Source organism: Hyperolius riggenbachi, chromosome 6 (assembly GCF_040937935.1).
Source record: "Hyperolius riggenbachi isolate aHypRig1 chromosome 6, aHypRig1.pri, whole genome shotgun sequence".
NCBI lineage: Eukaryota > Metazoa > Chordata > Amphibia > Anura > Hyperoliidae > Hyperolius > Hyperolius riggenbachi.
Window position 1 is genome coordinate 366,427,833 of NC_090651.1, and position 21,633 is coordinate 366,449,465.

At 42.5% G+C, this 21,633-nt stretch overlaps 1 protein-coding gene across 50 annotated transcripts in view; it reads right to left on the reverse strand.

Moving 5' to 3' along the window:
• The window catches only part of LOC137521919 (fibroin heavy chain-like), a 387,111-nt gene that overhangs the window by 289,886 nt on the left and 75,592 nt on the right, over positions 1-21,633 (reverse strand). For 45 of the 50 annotated variants that reach the window (XM_068241809.1, XM_068241813.1, XM_068241800.1 and 42 more), the window contains 10 exons: positions 20,521-20,559; positions 18,336-18,389; positions 9,271-9,324; positions 7,119-7,172; positions 6,512-6,565; positions 5,585-5,638; positions 3,654-3,707; positions 3,069-3,122; positions 1,829-1,882; positions 393-446 (listed from right to left, as the gene is read on the reverse strand). In XM_068241809.1, the coding sequence (XP_068097910.1) occupies positions 393-446; positions 1,829-1,882; positions 3,069-3,122; positions 3,654-3,707; positions 5,585-5,638; positions 6,512-6,565; positions 7,119-7,172; positions 9,271-9,324; positions 18,336-18,389; positions 20,521-20,559 (525 nt within the window). The remainder of the gene's footprint in view (positions 1-392; positions 447-1,828; positions 1,883-3,068; positions 3,123-3,653; positions 3,708-5,584; positions 5,639-6,511; positions 6,566-7,118; positions 7,173-9,270; positions 9,325-18,335; positions 18,390-20,520; positions 20,560-21,633) is intronic. The other 5 variants (XM_068241819.1, XM_068241814.1, XM_068241840.1 and 2 more) reach the window with 5 other exon arrangements.

The window sequence follows — 21,633 nt, forward strand, 5'->3', positions numbered from 1 at the left end:
TCAGTAGTTTTTTACCTATTGACTATTGCACCTTACCAGTATCATTGTGTTTTATGGACAGTGTTATTGATTAGCACCCATATATTATATGTATATTATTTATTTATACTTTATTCCTGTGTTGCATGGCTTCCAATTGTTTTTAATTGATTTTATGTATATTTTTGAATAAAGATGATAAATTTACTATTTATTGATGAGTAGTGCGGTCTTTGAGGGAACTACTTGTCTTGTTTAGCCTCTTTATATATATAACCTTTCATAATAAGTCACAGAGGAAGCACAGTACAATTAAACTGCTTATTCAATTTAAAAAATTGATTCTATTTTTAAGGTCAGTTTTAACTTCTAGAGTTCTTTCCTGATCCCTGAAGCAACCTTTGCTCCATTACCTGTTAGTAGTCCTGTTTCTCCAAGTACTCCATTTCCAGATAATGTATTACCACCTATGTTAAAGTAAACTGTGATTAATAAAATTATCATAATATAATATTAATTTTCACAATGACAACTTGTTACACTTAGACCTTAAAGAAAACCCAAGGTGGATTTAAAGAATGCTATTAGGACACAGAGGCTGGTTCAGCATACTATCACCAGCCTCTGTATCTGTACTGTATCCCTCCAGGCCCCCCTGCGCTCTGCTGTTCCCCATAAAAAATGCCATGCTAGCAACATGCACCTTCTCGCTAGCTGGCTGTCTACCATAATGCTGCCTAACACCGCCGCTCCCCTGCCTCCTCCCCTGCTCCCCACCGGCATCCCTTCCTTCCACACCTCTGTAAGCTGATTGGAGGGAAGGGGCGCAGGCGGGGAGCACGGCTATAGAGGAAGCGGAGGAGCAGCGGTGACACGCAGCATTAAGGTAAAAAGTCACCTAGCGCCAAGGTGCATGTCGCTATCATGGTGCTTTTTTATGGGGACAGCAGAGCGCAGGGGGGCCTGGGGAGACACAGAACAGACACAGAGGCTGGTGATAATATACAAAACCAGCCTATGTGTCCTAATAGCATTCTTTAAACCCACCTCGGGTTCTCTTTAAAGACCAATTTTTTTACCATTGTTCTTTACAGCTCCAAACTCCTTTCTTATAAGTACACTTTTACCCCCTTATGTGTCCTTTTCCCTCATACCATAGACTGTAAGCCTGTTTCTCAGGGCCCTCCTTCCAGTGTGCTATTCTCTGTCACTACATGGAATCAGTGACTTGTGTGCTAAATTTATGTGAATAGGAAAGTGTTAAAAGCAGAGATTCTACAACAAGTCATAGAACTGCAGAGGTTGCAGCTATTTGTGGCTATAAGGTTCAAGCTGTGGGTCACATTTTACATGATCTGCTCCCTTTTTTCCTATGAAACAAATCATGCCTAGTAATGTTACATTTCTTGTCTGTTCTTCTATTCCTTGAGCTCTTTCAGTTTCAATTTGACTACCATCTATTTTAATGTACACAGTCAACAACAATTTAAGCATATCAAAAAAATTGATTTTTAAATAGACAAATTATTTAATGTAGGTTAACAAAGGAAAGCACCATTTTACAGGCATTATTAAATTATAAGTTAAGTCACCAGTTTATAGCAGTTTTTAACAAGAACAAGATGAGAACGGAAGGAAAAATAATCTCAAGTAAATCTAAAAGATAACCTAGATTGTTGCCTATTAATAATCTGTTACAAGCTTCCATCTTGGTGATAGCTTCCAGTCCCAGATTAGCTAATGAGTCAATCAAGCCTACAGATTTTAGTTCCACGTTACAGGTTACATTTTTTTATTTTCTGCTCATTTTTCCCTATGGATTAAATTATACCTAATATCAGTCTATTACCTGTAAGTTCTCCTGTTCCTCCAAATGCTCCATTTCCTGTATATCCATTACCACCTATGGTAAAGTGCACAATAATTAAAAAAATGATCATAATATAATATTAATTTTCGCAATGACAAATTATTAAACTTAGGCCTTAAAGACCTATTTTTTCACCATTGCTTCCCCAACATCTTTACAGCTCCAACCTTCTCTCTTACACATACACTTTACCTTCCACAGCTTGAACCTTATAGCCACAAATAGCTGCAGCCTCTGCAGTTCTATGACTGTAAGTAGAATCTCTGCTACTTAACACTTTCCCATTCACATACATTTAGCACAAGTCACTGATTCAATTTAGTAGCTGGTAAGAGCACACTGGGAAAAGGGCCCTAAAAAACAGGCTTACGGTCTAGGGTATTGGTGCAAAAGAGGGAAGGAAGCAGAGGCATGCAGAAATTATTAAACTTAGGCCTTAAAGACCTATTTTTTCACCATTGCTTCCCCAACATCTTTACAGCTCCAACCTTCTCTCTTACACATACACTTTATCCCCGTTATGTGTCCTTTTGCCCCAATGCCATAGACTGTAAGCCTGTTTTTAGGGCCCTCCTCCCAGCGTGCTCTTCCCTGCTACTAAATTAAATCAGTTACTTGTGTTAAATGTATGTGAATGGGAAAGTGTTAAGTAGCAGAGATTCTACTACAAGTCATAGAACTGCAGAGGCTGCAGCTATTTGTAGCTATAAGGTTCAAGCTGTGGGTAACATTTTTACATGATCTGCTCCCTCTTTTTCCTATGAAACAAATCATACCTAATACATTACAATTACATTCAGTCCTCCTATTCCTTGTACTCCTTCAGTTTCAATTTGTCTACTATCTATTTTAAACAACAAATTGAGCATATTATACTAATTCAATTTTACATAAACAAATTGTTCAATTTAGGCTTACAAAGGAAAGCATTCTTTTACAGGCATATTTAAATTATAAGTTAGGTCACCAAATTATAGCAGTTTTTAACAAGAAAAAGATGAGAAAGGAAGAAAAAAATGTCTCAAATATATTGAGAAAACATCCTAGATTGTTGGCTATTAATAATCTGTTAGAAGCTCACACCGTGATGATAGCTTCCACGTAAACCAATCAGTAAATCAATCCTACAGATTTTAGGTCCAAGTTGTAGGTCAAATTGTATTATTTCCTGCTCATTTTTTCTCTTTGGAATATATAATACCTAATATTTTTCCATTACCTCCAAGTACTCCTGTTCCTCCAAGTACTCCATTTGCATTAAATCCATTACCACCTATGTCAAAGTACACAGCGATCAAAAAATGAGCATAATATATTTTTAATTTTCACAAAGACAAATTATTAAAATTACAAAAACATCTTTACAGCTCCAACCTTCTCTTTTAGACGTAATCTTCTAATCTTCTTAATCTTCTTATGTGTCCTTTTCCCCCCAATACCATAGAATGTAAGCCTGTTTCTCAGGGACCTCCTCCCAGTGTGCTCTTCTCTGCGACTAAATGAAATCAGTGACTTGTCTGCTATATTGTTCCCTACATTTTAGCCCCGTTGTTTATTGTTTTATAATTATGTTGTGTACCAATTTCTGAAGCTGTAATGCCCCGTGTAGTTTTTTTTCTAGTGTTCTATTGTACAGTGCTGCCTAATATGTTAGTGTTTTATATACAACCTTTAATAATAATTCACAGAGGAAGTACCGTAAAGTTACACTGCTTAATCACTAAAAATGTTCATTTCATTTTCAATGTCAGTTTTAACTTCTAGAGATCTTTCCTGATCCCTGAAGCAATCTTTGCTCAATTACCTGTTAGTAGTCCTGTTTCTCCAAGTACTCCATTTCCAGTTAATGTATTACCACCTATGTTAAAGTAAACAGTGATTAATAAAATGATCATAATATAATATTAATTTTCACAATGACAACTTGTTACACTTAGACCTTAAAGAGAACCTGAGGTGGATTTGAAGAATGCTATTAGGACAAAGAGGCTGGTTCAGCATATTATCACCAGCCTCTGTATCTGTACTATATCCCTCCAGGCCCCTCTGCGCTCTGCTGTTCCCCATAAAAAAAAATGCCATGCTAGCGACATGCACTTTTCTCGCTAGCTGGCTGTTTACCATAATGCTGCCTATCACCGCCGCTCCCCTGCCTCTTCTATAACGCCACTCCCCACCGGCATCCCTTCCTTCCTCACCTCTGTAAGCTGATTGGAGGGAAGGGGCGCAGGCTGGGTGCGGGGCTACAGAGGAAGCGGGGGAGCAGCGGTGACAAGCAGCATTAAGGTAAAAAGTCAGCGAGCGCCAAGGTGCATGTCGCTATCATGGCGTTTTTTTATGGGGACAAAAGAGCGCAGGGGGGCCTGGGGAGACACAGCACAGACACAGCGGCTGGTGATAATATGCAAAACCAGCTTATGTGTCCTAAAAGCATTCTTTAAACCCACCTCGGGTTCTCTTTAAAGACCAATTTTTTTACCATTGTTCTTTACAGCTCCAAACTCCTTTCTTATAAGTACACTTTTACCCCCTTATGTGTCCTTTTCCCTCATACCATTGACTGCAAGCCTGTTTCTCAGGGCCCTCCTTCCAGTGTGCTCTTCTCTGCCACTACATGGAATCAGTGAATTGTGTTCTAAATGTATGTGAATAGGAAAGTGTTAAAAGCAGAGATTCTACAACAAGTCATAGAACTGCAGAGGCTGCAGCTATTTTCAGCTATGAGGTTCGAGCTGTGGGTCACATTTTTACATGATCTGTTTCCTTTTTTTCCAATGAAACAAATCATACCTAATAATATTACATTTCCTGTCAGTCCTTCTATTCCTTGAGCTTGTTCAGTTTCAATTTGACTACCACCTCTTTTAAGGTACACAGTCAACAACAAATTGAGCATTTAAAATTAATTGATTTTTACATAGACAAATTATTTAATGTAGGTTAATAAAGGAAAGCACCATTTTACAGGCATATTTAAATTATAAGTTAAGTCAGCAGTTTATAGCAGTTTTTAACAATAACAAGATGAGAATGGAATGAAAAATCGTCTCTAGTAAATCTAAAAGACAACCTAGGTTGTTGCCTATTAATAATCTGTTAGAAGCTCCCATTTTGGTGATAGCTTCCAGATAAGCTAATCAGTCAATCAAGCCTACAGATTTTAGCTCCACGTTACAGGTTACATTTTTGTATTTTCTGCTCATTTTTCCCTATGAAATGAATGATACCTAATATTACTCAGGGATGAGCAGAAACTACGCCAGTGTGAATTTACGCATCATAGTTCGCATCTATGCATCGTAGTTCGTAGGTGGCGTTTCAAAACTACGCGTTGCGAAGTACAGCTATGCGTAGCTTACGCCCACTATGCGTAGTTAACGTGTATTTCGTAGTGAACTATGAATGCGTTACTCGTGGCTAATTTTCCGAGTGCGATTGTATGCTTACAAATGTATGCGTTAGAAAGGGGAATGTACACATAGAAGAGTTCCCGTATAAGCATTTGAAGAGTAATTAATGCATAAAGTTTTCTGCATGCGGGCATAAGCATCCGCATTTACTACGCTTCGCACTACGCGTAATTGCGTATTTTAACGCGTATTCTACAAAATGCATACAAAACAAATATTTTATTTCGAAGCCGTAGTTTGGCGAAGCGTAATTGCGTAAAACTACGTGTAGTTCCAGCATAGCGAAGTTGACTGACTACGACCATCCCTGATATTACTCCATTACCTGTAAGTTCTCCTGTTCCTCCAAATATTCCATTTCCAGTATATCCATTACCACCTATGTCAAAGTGCATAGTAATTTAAAAAATGATCATAATATAATAATAATAATTTTTACAATGACAAATTATTACACTTAGGCCTTAAAGACCTATTTTTTCACCATTGTTTATCCAACATCTTTACAGCTCCAACCTCCTCTCTTAGACGTACACTTTATCCCCCTTATGTGTCCTTTTCCCTCAATACCATAGACTGTAAGCCTGTTTCTCAGGGCCCTCCTGCCAGTGTGCTCTTCCCTGCCACTAAATGGAATCAGTGACTTGTGTGCTAAATTTATGTGAATGGGAAAGTGTTAAGTAACAGAAAATCTACAACCAGTCATAGAACTGCAGAGGGTGCAGCTATTTGTAGCTATAAGGTTCAAGCTTTGGATAACATTTTTACATGATCTGCTCCCTCTTTTTCCTATGAAACAAATCATACCTAATAACATTACAATTACATTCAGTCCTCCTATTCCTTGAACTCCTTCAGTTTCAATTTAACTACCATATATTTTAAAGTACATAGTCAACAACAAATTGAGCATATTATACTAATTCAATTTTACATAAACAAATTGTTCAATGTATGCTAAAAAAGGAAAGCATTATTTTACAGGCATATTTAAATTATAAGTTAGGTCACCAGTTTTTAACAAGAAAAAGATGAGAAAGGAAGGGGAAAAAGTCTTAAAAATCAAGAAAACATCCTAGATTGTTGGCTGTTAATAATCTGTTAGAAGCTCACACCTTGATGATAGCTTTTACGTAAACCAATCAGTAAATCAATCCTATAGATTTTAGGTAAAAAGTTATAGGTCAAATTGTAGTATTTCCTGCTAATTTTTTCTCCTTGGAATAAATACTACTTAATATTTCTCCATTACCTGTAAGTACTCCTGTTTCTCCAAGTACTCCATTTCCAGTTAATGGATTACCACCTATGTCAAAGTATACAGTGATTAATAAAATGATCATAATATATTAATTTTCAAAATGACAACTTATTAAACTTCGTCCCTAAAGACCAATGTTTTAACCATTGTTTACCCAACTTCTTTACAGCTTCAATCTTCTCACTTACAGGTACACATTTACCCCCTTATGTTTCCTTTTCATACAATACTATAGACTGTACACCTTTTTCTCAGGGCCCTCCTTCCAGTGTGCTCTTCTCTGCCACTAAATTAAATCTGTGACTTGTTTGCTATATTGTTCCCTATATCTTAGCCCCGTTGTTTATTGTTTCATAATTATGTTGTTTACCATTTTCTAAAGCTGTAATGCCCGGTTTAGCTTTTTTCTAGTGTTCTATTGTACAGTGCTGCTGCCTAATATGTTAGTGCTTTATATATAACCTTTAATAATAACTTTCAGAGGAAGTACGGTATTGTTAAACTGCTTATTCATTAAAACATTTTCATTTCATTTTCAACATCAGTTTTAACTTCTAGAATTATTTTCTGATCCCTGAAGCAAGCTTTGCTATATTACCTGTAAGTACTCCTGTTTCTCCAAGTACTCCATTTCCAGTTAATGTATTACCACCTATGTCAAAGTATACAGTGATTAATAAAATGATCATAATATAATATTAATTTTCACAATGACAACATATGACAACCCCTGTGTAGTTATTTTTAGTGTTTCTCACACTGATACGTGAACAAGGCTAGCATAACAAGTGTAAAACACAGTTCTAGTGAGAATAGCGTAGTCAAAGACAGGCCGGGGTCATTCACGTGAGCAGATGGCTATGGTACAGAAGGGCTAGGCAAAATCGTAGTCAAATATCAGGCCGAGTCATACACATAAGTCAGACGGCAGTCGTATTAGAAGGATCAAACAGAAGTGAATTCAGGGGCAGGCCGAGTCATACACAGTAATCAGATGGCAGTAGTACAGAGGAGCTAGGCAGATTCGATGTCAAAGGCAGGCAAAGGTTGGTACACAATACCATACAATAATACAGAATTACAATACAACAATATACACTGACTGACTAGAGTACATATATATTGTACTGATGCGCAATATTTGAAATGTAGCTCTCAAGATCCTCACTAGCTTAGGGCTAAGAACCAGAAAACTGATTAGTATCAAGGCCAGTGAGCAACTGTCTCACTTGACCTAAAATACCCAAAAGTCAGCGCAAGATCCTGCCCCCAGCATGACAGCCCCTCCGTCAGACACACCTCCTCAGCCTATAAAGGCTGCTCTGCTCCATGCGCGCCCAACTGGAGGCTCTGCGCATGTGTGCCACTGTTGGGGGATGTCAGGGATGCCATCAGAAGACACCGGAGCGGAATTCTCACTGGCGGAGACACCGCAGGACCCGCCACTGGAAGATACGATCGTTACAGTGTTTAATGCCCCCCCATCTACTGTAAAGTGCTGCCTAATAGGTTAGTGCTCTGTATATAAAATTAAATAATAAGTAACAGAGGCAGTACACTACAGGTATTGTCAAATGATAAGATATGTCAGAGTTTTTAGCTCTTTTAAAAGAGCAAAAGTAAGACAGAATAAAGATAAAGCTCAAGGAAACCTCTCTGTCCTGTTTTAATCCCCACTTGTACCACTTTAAGAAAAAGGAATGAGCACACAGATTTCATGGAATTCTAAATTCTGATTTTGCAACAAAAATTTTTTTTAATGACTTTCGCCTGTAGCGATCGGATGCGAGTTTGGGGCCTCAATGCTCTACAGTTGTATTGCTCTGCTGTTGCCTAGCATTGCACTGTTTTACAGGCTTTGTCAAGTTATAAGTTATGTCAGAAGTTTATTGAAGTTTTTAAAGAGGAGCTGTCAGCCATATTACCACAGAAAAAGCACATCTATTTAAGTAGATTAATTTGTGCTCTTCTTACAAACTATATGTATTGCACTGTTTACATTTTGATTTTAGTGATTTTTTTATACTAAAAAAAGTGAAAATCCTGTCTATCTTGAGGCCAATCCTGACATTAATTTCTTCCTTAGTTTGTCTGAATCTGCATTGGCCACCTTCCACCCAGTCTTAAGACACTCCCACCCAGCTCTCCAATAGAAAGTGCATTGTCATTGTGTGACTCTGCAGCTTCTCAGCATGAGAAATATTGGCCAATCAGAGAGGAACAGAGGCGTAGGAGGGAAAAAGGAGGTGAAGAGGCTTCAGCCAATCCCGTTGCATTAGTTAAGTCTGAGGGGAAAGTAGAGAAGAAACAAAGTAAACCCAGCATGCCCTGCAACTTCCTTTTTGCAGCAGATGTAACAAATAAGAGCCAGGGGAACTGGGAATGATTTTTTATGGACATGAAAATTGTCTGGGAAGTGATTTTTAACTTTTGGATTGCCTGTTAACATCCTTATTACTTGTTTACGAGATAAAAATAAAGAATAGATTTTTGAGTTTTCTGCCCCACAGTTATGCTTTACTAAGAAAAGGATGAGAAAGGATAAAAAATGTGTCAAATAAATCTATAAAATGACCTAGATTGTTGCCTATTAATTATCTGTTAGAAGCTCAAATCTTGGTGATAGCTTCCAAATAAACCAATCAGTCATTTAATGCTACAGATTTTAGGTGCAATTATAGGTCAAATTTTTTGTATTTCCTACTCATGTTTCCCTATGAAATAAATCATACTTAATATTACTCCATTACCTTTAAATCCTCCTGTTCCTCCAAGTACTCCATTTCCAATTATTCCATTACCACCTACATCAACGTACACAGTGATCAAAAAATTATCATAATATGTTATTAATTTCCACAATGACAAATGATTAAACTTAGGCCTTAAAGACTCATTTTTTCACAATTGTTTACCCAACATCTTTACAGCTCCAACCTCCTCTCTTACACACGCACTTTTACCCCCTCATGTGTCCTTTTCCCCCAATACCATAGACTGTAAGCCTGTTTCTCAGGGCCCTCCTCCCAGTGTGCTCTTCTCTGCCACCAAATGGAATCATTGACTTGTCTGCTAAATTTATCCCTACATGTTCGTTCCGTTGTTTATTGTTACATCCCTATTTTGTGTGCCATTCTCTAAAGCTAAATTGTCCCGTGTAGATTTTTTCTAGTGTTCTATTGTACAGCAATGATGCTCATCCAAGCTAGGATATCCGAGATACTCGGATATCCTAGCTCTTTTTTCACTATTCGAGTTGGAATACCGAGCTCGAATAGTATGAGCTATCCGGGCTGTGCTATCTGAGCGCATTCGGATAGCAATCAGCTATCCGGAGATATCCGAGCTATCCGAGCTCGAATACGGAGCTCGGATAGCGTTATCAGCGGGTGACGTCACCTCGAGTCCTCACAAGCGAATAAGAGGGCTCCCAGCCCTCTGACTGCAGCCAGTCACAGAGGAGGAGCCTGGCCAAGCCCCCCTCTATAAATAGCGAGCGCCATGTTGCCTCACTTGTCCTGCTTGTGACTTACTGACTGACTGTACTGAGAGACTGCTCCAGTGCTTTTTGTCTGTGCAAGTAGTGCATTTATTGTTCAATACACCAAGCGTTTTTACACTCCAACACTTGATATTCACCTGTATTGCTTTGTATTGTAGATAGATTGTACATACACTTCCTTTTTCCCGGCCCCCATATTAAATATTTAAAGGCACACTTGCCCTGCCCCGATACTCTCAGTGATATACTTTACCTCCATTACATAGATTTGGATTCCCCGCCCCCACTGACACCAATCTTAACAGTCAATCTCCCTGATACCTAATATCAATCCCTAGGGGTATCTTTGGATCCCATATATACTACTCCATAAAGGAGCTCTTCTGAATAATGCCCAATTCCATGTGGTAACTCCTCCCAGTGTACCTATTATCTATTGGCCCCCTCCTCCGCTTGGCCCCCTCGTGAGCCATATTATATTGCACATTCTTATTAGACATATTGTTTGAGGTATAGTTGTCCGATACAGACATGGGACAGTATCCCTCTTGCCTCAATGCGTTATGTATGCTATTTTTACCTATATTGTGTATGTATATGGATGTGTATATGTGTGTGTATGTATGTGTATGTGCATATACATATGTATACATATAATTGGATTGAAATTCTCGTCTTTTATGTATTGTATGAGAATTCTATATGATTTTAGTTGTATATAGTTACATATGTATGTATATATATATATGTATGTAAACATTTTTATTTGCAGATTTGTACATTCCTTTATGATTATTAGTCCTGACTTTGAGCAGCATCTTTGTTTACATGTTTTTAATTATATTTTATTGTCTCTATGGGTAGCCACCGGTGTTTACATACTACCACCGGGACCTATGGACCATACCCTATGGTTTTTATTGTACAAGCTGTATCAATGGACTATATCCTATTGTCTTGTTGTATCATTGTTTTATTGGTCATATTGTTTATTTATTTGTTTGTGTACTTATGACTATTGGTGCTGAGTGTTATGTGTCTATCTTGAATTTTGCCATCTGTATTTAAAGGCACATCCATAGACCTGAGGAAGCGGCAGTAGCCGAGAAACGCGTTGTCATGTGTGCCTCAATAAAAAGTTAAGAAGTATCGATTACTACCTTGCGTGTGATTTTCACTGCTATAAGGTAGGAACAAGAGAACCATTTCTATTATTACTTTATTATTACCATAATACCTACCACTAATATAAGTTTACGGGCGCCTCCTACTCTTCTTGAATCTTTGCCACCCCAGTATAGGGGAGTGCACACTTGGAAGCTATTCCAAGTGGCCAACTTTTTACCTGGAGCTGTGACCTATATTACTATCAGAAGCAAGGCCGAGTGAGGACGGTACTTCCTCACATGCGAGAAAGGTGGTTGCTTTCTATAGCAACCGAATTTTGTGAGTATCTCACTGTTTTACGCACATATTCTGGTGTCTCATTGATAATACACCAGATCGGGCTCCCGGTCTCTGTGTCTTTTTTGTTTTTTCACAAGAATCAGCCTCCTCCCAGTGTGCTCTTCTCTGCCACTAAATGGAATCAGTGACTTGTCTGCTAAATTTAATCCTACATGTTCGTTCCGTTGTTTATTGTTACATCCCTATTTTGTGTGCCATTCTCTAAAGCTAAATTGCCCCTGTGTAGATTTTTTCTAGTGTTCTATTGTACAGCAGTGATGCTCATCCAAGCTAGGATATCCGAGATACTTGGATATCCTAGCTCTTTTTTCACTATTCGAGCTCGAATACCGAGCTCGAATAGTATGAGCTATCCGGGCTGTGCTATCCGAGCGCATTCGGATAGCAATCAGCTATCCGGAGATATCCGAGCTATCCGAGCTCGAATACGGAGCTCGGATAGCGTCATCAGCGGGTGACGTCACCTCGAGTCCTCACAAGCGAATCAGAGGGCTCCCAGCCCTCTGACTGCAGCCAATCAGAGAGGGGGAGCCTGGCCAAGCCCCCCTCTATAAATAGCGAGTGCCATGTTGCCTCACTTGTCCTGCTTGTGACTTACTGACTGACTGTACTGAGAGACTGCTCCAGTGCTTTTTGTCTGTGCAAGTAGTGCATTTATTGTTCAATACACCAAGTGTTTTTACACTCCAACACTTGATATTCACCTGTATTGCTTTGTATTGTAGATAGATTGTATTTTAGGCAGTTTAGTTTGTGTGATTAGGGACTAGGGAGGGAGACTGTCACTGGTGCTGCTGCAGCTGCAGCAGCTAGGCCCTGTGCCTAGGCAAGGCAGCCTGCCCTGCTCTGTGCTCTAGTCTCTAGTTACCTGTGCTCTCACCTGTCCTACTCTACTGTACTACTTTTGTGTTAGATAGATTATTGTACTATTTTGTAGTTAGCAAGGCCTGTATCTGCTCTCTGTAATCTAGTCACACCTGTTCTATTGTTTAGCTAGATTCTTCTATTGTTTAGTTAGTACTGTAGTGTACTCTAGTCTGTGTATAGGGACCGTCCGTCACCGCGTAACCTAGGGTCTTTGTGTGCGCAGTGCACGTCTGCGCTGTCTGCACCCTCTTGTTAGTGCTACACCCGTCCTATTGTTTATATTACTTGTATTGTGTATTCGGTGAATTGTACTGTACTGTAGTCTGTGTATAGGGACACCGTCAGTCAGCGTCAGCTAGGGTCTTTGTGTGCGCACTGCGCACTCTCTCGTTAGCGCTACACCGATCTCTGCTGTAGAGTACACCTGTCCATCACCTCACACACCCACCACCACCAGTCCCACCCCATTAAAGTACCCCACTTGTCCCACCCGCCTTTACATACAAAACTTTTTTTTTCATTTGTATAATATTAAAAATATACGATGTCTGGCACTGGCAGCCATGGTTTGGGCAGGGGCAGCAAGGGCAGCAAGGGCATCAGCAAGAGAGGAGGTCGTGGCAGCCGCGCCACCACCACCATGCACAGTTCTGTGTCTGCACCAGTGGCTATTCCGCCATTAGCCACTGGCCGTGGATGCCTTGGCAGCCCAACAGCTGGGAGTCACGCTGCAGAGACACAGCAGCAGCATGTAGTGCAGATGTTCCTCCTACCGCCAGGTCGTAGCCGTCCTATTGAGGAGAAGGACGCAGACTCTGTGGTGGAACTGATGGTGGATGAGCAGGCCACCATTAGCTCTGGAACCGAGTCCTCCACCTCCGCCACCACTCCTGTTCGCAAGAGCAGCAGCAGCCTCCCAGCACTGCCTGGGGAGGAGGAGGAGGAGTGCAGTTCTCCAGCCCCAGCAGGCAACACCAGCAACCTGTCACTCAGCACCTTCTTATCCCTAAGCACAGCGAGGCTATGGAGTGCTGCTGCGGCAGAATTGGAGGAGGAAGAAATGCTGATGGGCACTTTGGGGGATGATGCTTTGGACAGTAAGACAGTGGTGAGTGTCCATCAGCCCATGCATGCAGAAGGGGAGTTTGTGGGGTCATCCCAGCAGGACATGTTTGCGGAGGGGGAGGATGATGATGACAGGGTGAAGGACAGAGACTGGGTGGCAGATCCTGGGGATGTCATCAGCTCTGAGGAGGAGAAGGAGGAGGATGCGTCTGTGGGCCTTGCTAGAAGGATCAGCATCCCAGACATAGGCAGGATCAGAAGTGGGCGTGGTATGCAGGCCACACAGCGTGCTGATCCGGAGAGTTCTGCCAGTGCCACCAGCCACACCAAGAACCCCTCACCCCCCCCCCCCCCCCCCCCCAACTACCACAGGAAGACCAGTGGCAGCAGCACCTTCGAGCCGAAGGGGAAACTTCACCTCCCCAATTTGGAATTTTTTCACCCTGCCATATGTGGATTGCAAGTATGCCACCTGCAACCAGTGCCACCAGCAGCTCAGCAGAGGGAAGGAGCCCTCTGTGTATGGCACCACCTCTCTGGTGAACCATCTGGCAGGGAAACACTTTCATGAGCATGAGGAGTTCATGAAGTTGAAGGAAGCTGGCAGCGGCAGACCCGCCACCACTGCGAAGTCGTCGGCAGCATCCACCCGCCCTCCTCCAGCAGCACCAGCAGGAGTGCGTCAGAAACGCACTGCTCCTCCTCCCTCTGCAACTCCTGCTGCCGACACTGAGGCCTGTTCTGGCAGCCAGTCCTCAGTGGCCTCCTCTGCTCCCTCCAGTGATTCCCGTGCCAGCAAAAGGCGTCGCCAGACCCTGCTCAGCGACACCTTCCAGGGGGTGGTCAGGGTTCTGCCTCCCAGCAGCCGTCGCGTGCGTCAGCTGAAAGGCTTGCTGGCATGGGCCATGTGCTCCCAACTCCTGCCTTATTCCCTTGTGCAGGAGGGGAGCGACATGCGTGCACTCCTGATGTGTGCAGCCCCCGATTGGCCAATCCCCAGCAGACATTTTTTTGCACGCACGGCTATCCCTGCACTTCACCGCTCTGTGATGGCCAATGTCGGGAGAGGGCTGGATCACGCGGTGAGTCAACGGGTCCACGTCACCATGGACTCGTGGAGCAGCCGGTTTGGGACAGGCCGCTATCTGTCCTTCACCGCGCATTGGGTCAGCTTGGTGGAAGGGGGTGAGAAGGGGGGGAGCAGCATCGGGCACTTTCAGAGCAGCAGCAGCAACAACGCAGTGTCTGGTGCCACCATGCAGGGTCAGCGGAATTGCAGCAGGTTCCTCTGATCCGCTTCCATCCTCTGGCACACCAGCACAAACCCCCCGCCTTAGCAGCAGCGTGAAGCCCCGCCACTGCCAAGCGCTGCTGGAATTGGTCAGCCAGGGGAAGACCAAACTGACGGCGAACCATGTCCTGGCCAAACTTCGAGAGCAGGAGAGGAATTGGCTGACCCCCAGAGGCCTCAGAGTCGGAGAGTTGGTGTCCGACAATGGGGCAAACCTGATTGCTGCAATCAGCAGGGGAGACCTGACCCACATCCCCTGCCTGGCGCACGTCCTGAACCTGGTAGTCCAAAAGTTCCTGCGGACCTACCAGGGGATGGACGGACTCCTTAAGGTGGCAAGGAAGGTTGTGCGTCATTTCCGGCACTCGCCTGCAGCCGTAGCGAGCCTGGGAGAGGTGCAGAAGGAGCTGCACCTGCCACAGCACCGGCTCATGATCGATGTTCCAACTCGCTGGAACTCCACCCTGGCGATGTTGGAGCATCTGGTTGAACAGAGGCAGCCTGTCCGCCAATATTTTGCACGAGCAACAGTTGCCGCCACCAACCTCCCATCCATTATCTCCCTGGAGGACTGGGGGCACATGCAGCAGGTGTGCTCAGTGCTGGCACCCTTCCTGCAGGCCACCAACATGGTAATCAGGGACCATGCAATGGTGTGCGAGTGGGTCCCCATGGTGTGTGTGCTGGACAGGGCCCTGTATGCACTGCTGTAAGAGGGAGCGTCAGCCTTGGACCAGCAGGAGCTGCAGGCAGCTTTACAGGCCACCTCTGAGGAGGAGGGCTTGGAGTTGGTGGAGGTCCCTGACCTTGCTGCTGATGAGGGGGAGCAGCAGAGCGCAGCTGGACTGGTGCGGGGGTGGAGAGAGGATGAGGTGGAGGAGCAGAGGATGAGGAGGACAGCACTGTTGGCTCTGGGGCTGCCGATGATGTGCTAGCAGACGTGGCCAGACTCTTCCCAATGGCAGCGCACATGCTGAGGTGCCTGCGCAAGGACCTAAGGGTCATCCAGATGAAGTAGAGGGAGGACATCTGGATCTGCATGATGCTGGACCCACGTCTGAAGGGGAAGCTCAGCCAGTCCCTGCCTGCAGGAGGAGACTGTGCGCAACAAATGAGGGATTTGCAGCTGTCCCTTGTTGAGCGCTTGGAGGAAGCCTTCCCTCAGCCTTCCACCCCCACTGTCCAGCCAGCACAGAGGCAGCAGCAGGTGCCTGCATCCACCAGCAGCAAGCACATGCGCACCACAGACCTGCTGTCTCTGACTAACGAGCTCTACATGAGTGTAGAGCTGCGAGGGACTAGAGAGGAGGTGCCTGCAGCAGCATCCTTCTCCAGTCACAGACAGCGCTTGGTGGCTGACTACATGGGGTCCTTCAGGGGGCTTGACAGCGTTGCCCCTGTTGATCCCATGGAGTATTGGGTCAAGCACCTGCCGATCTGGAGCGAGCTTGTGCAGTACGCCCTGGAAGTGTTCTCCTGCCCCGTTCCAGCGTACTGTCAGAGCGTTGCTTCAGTGCAGCCGGTGGAGTCGTCACTGAGAAGCGATCTCGTCTGTCTCACAAGTCTGTGGACAGACTGACATTTCTCAAAATGAACCAGGCTTGGGTGGAAGGCGAATTCCTGGCCCTCTGTTGTCGGCGAGAGGGGGACATGAAGTGGCACACACACATTACACCTGCTGCTGCTGCTGTATTTCTTGCTGCTGTCTGTGTCTCCACTACCAGGGAACACATTAAAAGGTGCTGCTGCCCATGTGCCACCAGCTATTTACGCTAAAAAATAGCTGCATTATTTTGAAAAAAAAATTAAATTATTTTAGAAGTGTCCGGGTTGAAAACTGTGCTGTCCCAATTGTGTATTGGACACAATGTGGGCTTCACGACCGCTGTCTGGAAGTTCTGGAACCTCATGGTGTTTATTTATGGCCCTGGAACCACCGCTAGGACCCAGGGCCTATTATGTCTCGCTACCTGCCCTCCTGCCTGCTGCCAGTCTGCCACACACTCAACCTCCTCACGCTGCCTGCTGCTGTATTTCCTCCTGCTGTCTGTATGTTTCCACTGCCAGGGAACATATTAAAAGGTGCTGCTGCCCATGCGCCACCAGCTATTTACGCTCACAAATAGCTGCATTATTTTGAAAAAAAAATTAAATTATTTTAGAGGTGTCCGGGTTGAAAACTGTGCTGTCCCAATTGTGTATTGGACACAATGTGGGCTTCACGACCGCTGTCTGGAACCTCATGATGTTCATTTACGGCCCTGGTACCACCGCTAGGAACCAGGGCCTATTATATCAGTCACATCACACTGCCAGACACACACTACTCCTCCTCCTGTAGCTGCATTGAGCTTCTGCTGTCTGTGTGCTGCTACCACTGCCAAGGAGAACAGAAGAAGAACTTTTTTTCTGCTGCCACCCACTCTCCTACCAGCTATTACCACACTACAATAGCTGCAACTACTTCCTCCTCCTGCTAATGTCTGTGTTTCACCACCACCAGGGTACACAGAAAAAGGCTCTGTGGCTTGCAATGTGCCACTAGTACCTATTATGCCATCAACACAAATATAACTATGGTGTTATTAAAATAAAATATTTCCACAAATGAAGTAAAAAAATATTACAAAAGAAAGGAAAACCACAACACATAACATAATGATAGAGAAGAAGAGGAAGAAGAAGAAGAAGAAAGAAGGAGAAGATATAGAAGAAGATATAGAAGAAGAAGATGATGAAGAAGAAGAAGAAGAAGAAGAAAAAGAAGAAGAAGAAGAAGAAGAAGAAGAAGACGAAGAAGAAGAAGAAGAAGAAGACGAAGAAGAAGACAAACAAGAAGAAGATATAGAAGAAGAAGACAAAGAAGAAGAAAATATAGAAGAAGAAGAAGAAGATACAGAAGAAGAAGATATAGAAGAAGAATAAGATATAGAAGAAGAAGAAGATATATAAGAAGAAAAAGATAATTGAAGAAGATACAAAAAGTAGAAGATGAAGAAGATTCGAGTAGAAGAAGATATAGAAGAAGAAGAAGAAAAAGAAGATATAGAAGAAGAAGATATAGAAGAAGAAGATGAAGACGACGTAAATGAAGACTTCCAACTTACAACCATTTTGGACACACCTTCTCATGCAAACACTTTTCATGAAGTTAATTTACTATTTTTGATACCTTTTTTATAACTACTACATCACCACATAATCACTTAATGTTTTTCTTCATAAAAAAGGTGGTTTCCTGCATCATTGACCTCCAATACAAGTTTTAAAAGCTATTTAAGGCCAGCTCGAATATTTTACTCGAATACAGACTCGGATAGTGACGTCGGATATCCGAGTTCGAATCGGATATTCGATTAACTCGAATATCGAACTTCGAGTGAATTCGGATAGTTTACTATCCAAATTCGACCAAACTCGAATAGGATAATAAGGTATCCAATCAACACTATTGTACAGTGCTGCCTAATATGTTAGTGCTTTATATATAAAACTTTTATTAATAAGTCACGGAGGAAGTACAGATGAACTGCTTAATCATTACAAATTTTATTTCATTTTTAAGGGCAGTTTTAACTTCTAGAATTGTTTTCTGACCCCTGAAACAAACTTTGCTCCATTACCTGTAAGTACTCCTGTTTCTCCAAGTACTCCATTTCCAGTTAGTGTATTACCACCTATGTCAAAGTAAACAGTGATTAAGAAAATGATCATAACTGAATATTAATTTTCACAATGACAAATTATTAAACTTAGGACCTTAAAACCCATTTCTTCACCATTGTTCACCATCATTTTCTCCCTCACTCTGTCTGTGTTTGCATTGCCCACCCTCCTCCCAGTCCTTGGACACTCCCAGCCAGCAATGTAATAGAAAGTGCATAGTCATTGTGTGACTGCAGCTTCTCAGCATGAGAAATATTTGCCAATAAGAAAGTAACAGGTGTAGGAGTATAAAAAGGAGATAAAGAGGCTTCAGCCAATCCCGTTGCATTAATTAAGTCTGAGGGGAAAATAAAGAGGAAAAAGTAAACCCAGCATGCCCTGCAACTTCCTTTGCGCGGCAGATGTACCAAGTAAGAGCTAGGGAAATTGAGAAAGGATTTTTTATGGACAAGAAAAGCAAGAGTGATTTTTAACTTTTGCATTGCCTGGTCAATATCCGTATTACTTGTTTACCAGATAAAAATAAAGAATTGATTTTTTTATTTTATGCCTGACAGTTATGCTTTAATAAGAAAAAGATGAGAAAGGATGAAAAAATGTTTCAAATAAATCTAGAAAACAACAGATTGTTGCCTCTTAACCCCTTTCTGACCGTCCAATGCTGATAGGCGTCGGTAAGGTGGCAGCCCCTGGGGTCAAGTCCTGGGGTGGGGCTTTGCAGGGGATCGTGTGCACTGATGCACGCGCATTCACACTTGAGTGACGGAGCTCCTCTCATCAGTCTACCAGCAGCGATCGCAGGTAGAAGACTGTGAGGCCTCGCTCACATCATATGTGCATTCGTGTGCATTTGGAAGCGTGTATGATATGTGACACACAAGAACGGCAGAAGGGCATAGACAACTCTTCTGGCAATCACATCATATGTGCCGCAGTACAATGTGCTATGATGCAATTGTGTACTGCTGCATGCAATCTTCCCGCAAGCGCAGAGCTGACCCATTAACTGTAATGAATGGGAAGAACAGTGCAGCGGGTAGCAGCACAGATGGCGTGTGATCGTACACGTTGCATTTCGATTGCACAGCCATCTGCTCCAGGTAAATGTGAACGAAGCTTGAGACAGCAAAATCACTGTCTATTTACATTGTACAGCACTGCGCTCAACTGCATCGCTGTACTGGGGACAGTCAGGTCACTCGGCTGTCCCCTGGAGAGGCTCACAGAGTGACCGGATCTCATCAGCCTATGAGAGTCGATCGCTGTCATTGGCTGTTGGGGGAGGGGAAAATTGTTAATTTTATAAAAAAAACAAAAACTAATAAATTAATTAAAAAAGTAAACCCTGCAGCAGCGATCAGAGCTCACCAACAAAAAGCTCTGTTGGTGAGCAGAAAAGGGGGAGGGGTCGGTTTGGCTGCTAAGTTGTATCACCCTGCAGAAAGCTATTAAAGCTGCAGAGCACTTAATTTAAAAAGCTCACATCTTGGTGAGAGCTTCTAGATACATTTTTAAACTTAGGCCTTATAGACTCGTTTTTTCACCATTGTTCACCATCATTTTATCCCTCACTCTGTCTGTGTTTGCATTGGTCGCCCTCCTCCCAGTCCTTAGACACTCCCACCCAGTTCTGCAATAGAAAGTGCATTTTCATTGTGGTAAAGAGGCTTCAGCCAATCAGGCTGAATTAGTTAAGTCTGAGGGGAAAGTAAAGAAGAAAAAAGAATACCCAGCATGCCCAGCAACTCTATTGCAGCAGAAGTACCAAGTAAGAGCCAGGGTAATTGGGGAAGGATCTTTTATGGACAAGAAAAGTAAGAGCGATTTTTAACTTTTGCATTGCCTGGTTAGCATCCTTATTTCTTGCCACTGCATTTTTTGATTTTTAATTTTATGCCAGACAGTTATGCTTTAATAAGAAAAAGATGAGAAATGATGAAAAAATGTCTCAAATAAATCTAGAAAACCTAGATTGTTGACTATTAATAATCTGTTAGAAGCTCACATCTTGGTGATAGCTTCCAGATAAACCAATCGGTTAATCAAGCCCACAGATTTTAGGTCCAAGTAATAGGTTACATTTTTGTATTTTCTGCTCATACTTCCTAATGGAATAAATCCTACCTAATATTACTCCATTACCTGTAAGTTCTCCTATTCCTCCAAGTACTCCATTACCACCTATGTCGAAGTGCACAGGAATTAAAAAAAATGATCATAATATAATCTTCATTTTCACAATGACAAATTATTAAACTTAGGCCATAACAAACCATTTTTTCACCATTGTTTACCCAACATCTTTACAGCTCCAACCTCCTCTCTTACATGTACAGTTTTACCCCTTATGTGTCCTTTTCCCCCAATACCATAGACTGTAAGCCTGTTTCTCAGGGCCCTCCTCCCAGTGTGCTATTCTCTGCCACTACATGGAATCAGTGACTTGTCTGCTATATTTATCCCTACATGTTAGCTCCATTGTTTATTGCTACATCACTATTTTGTGTACCATTCTCTAAAGCTGCAATGCCCCCTGTTGGAATTTAAGTATGATATGCTTGAATTTGGAGCCCTCAGTTACTTTAGATAACTGGTCTTAGTAAAAGGACTTGCTCTACAGAGTTTCTCTTTAAGGAGGATTTCTCTTGGAGACAAATAGAGGCATTTATAGAAGCACAATGGCCTCAATTCACTAAGCTTTATCAAACACTTTATCAAACGTTTGATAATTTACCTCATGGGTAAAATCTAATTTTGAATTCACTAAGGTGTTGTATATTTATCAAGTGTTTTATCGATAAAACATTCAATAGATCTATAACACCTTAGCGAATTCAAAATTAGATTTTACCCATGAGGTAAATTATCAAATGTTTGATAAAGTGTTTGATAAAGCTTAGTGAATTGAGGCCAATGTAGAACTTTCTGTGTGTCTCCCACAAGGCTGGAGCGTGGTATCAGCTCAAGATGTACCGACATCTAGGCTGCAGCGGGGTAAACATCCACTGTTTTCATATTTCCTAAAGGTAAACAATGGCCAGGGAGCAGAAAACAATGTCGCTTAAGAAATAGGGGACAGGTCACTGGAAATGGGGGTTTTCCAGTGCATGCGCAGTAAAGACTGTGCTGGTCATTCTATCACATGGTCTTGCCAGCCTATGGCAGGCTGAGGAGCTGACTGATAGCAGACTCCACTCACTGGGGGTGGAATCGAGGGTTAACTCTTGACTGGCTGTTTATAAGGAACTGACGGTC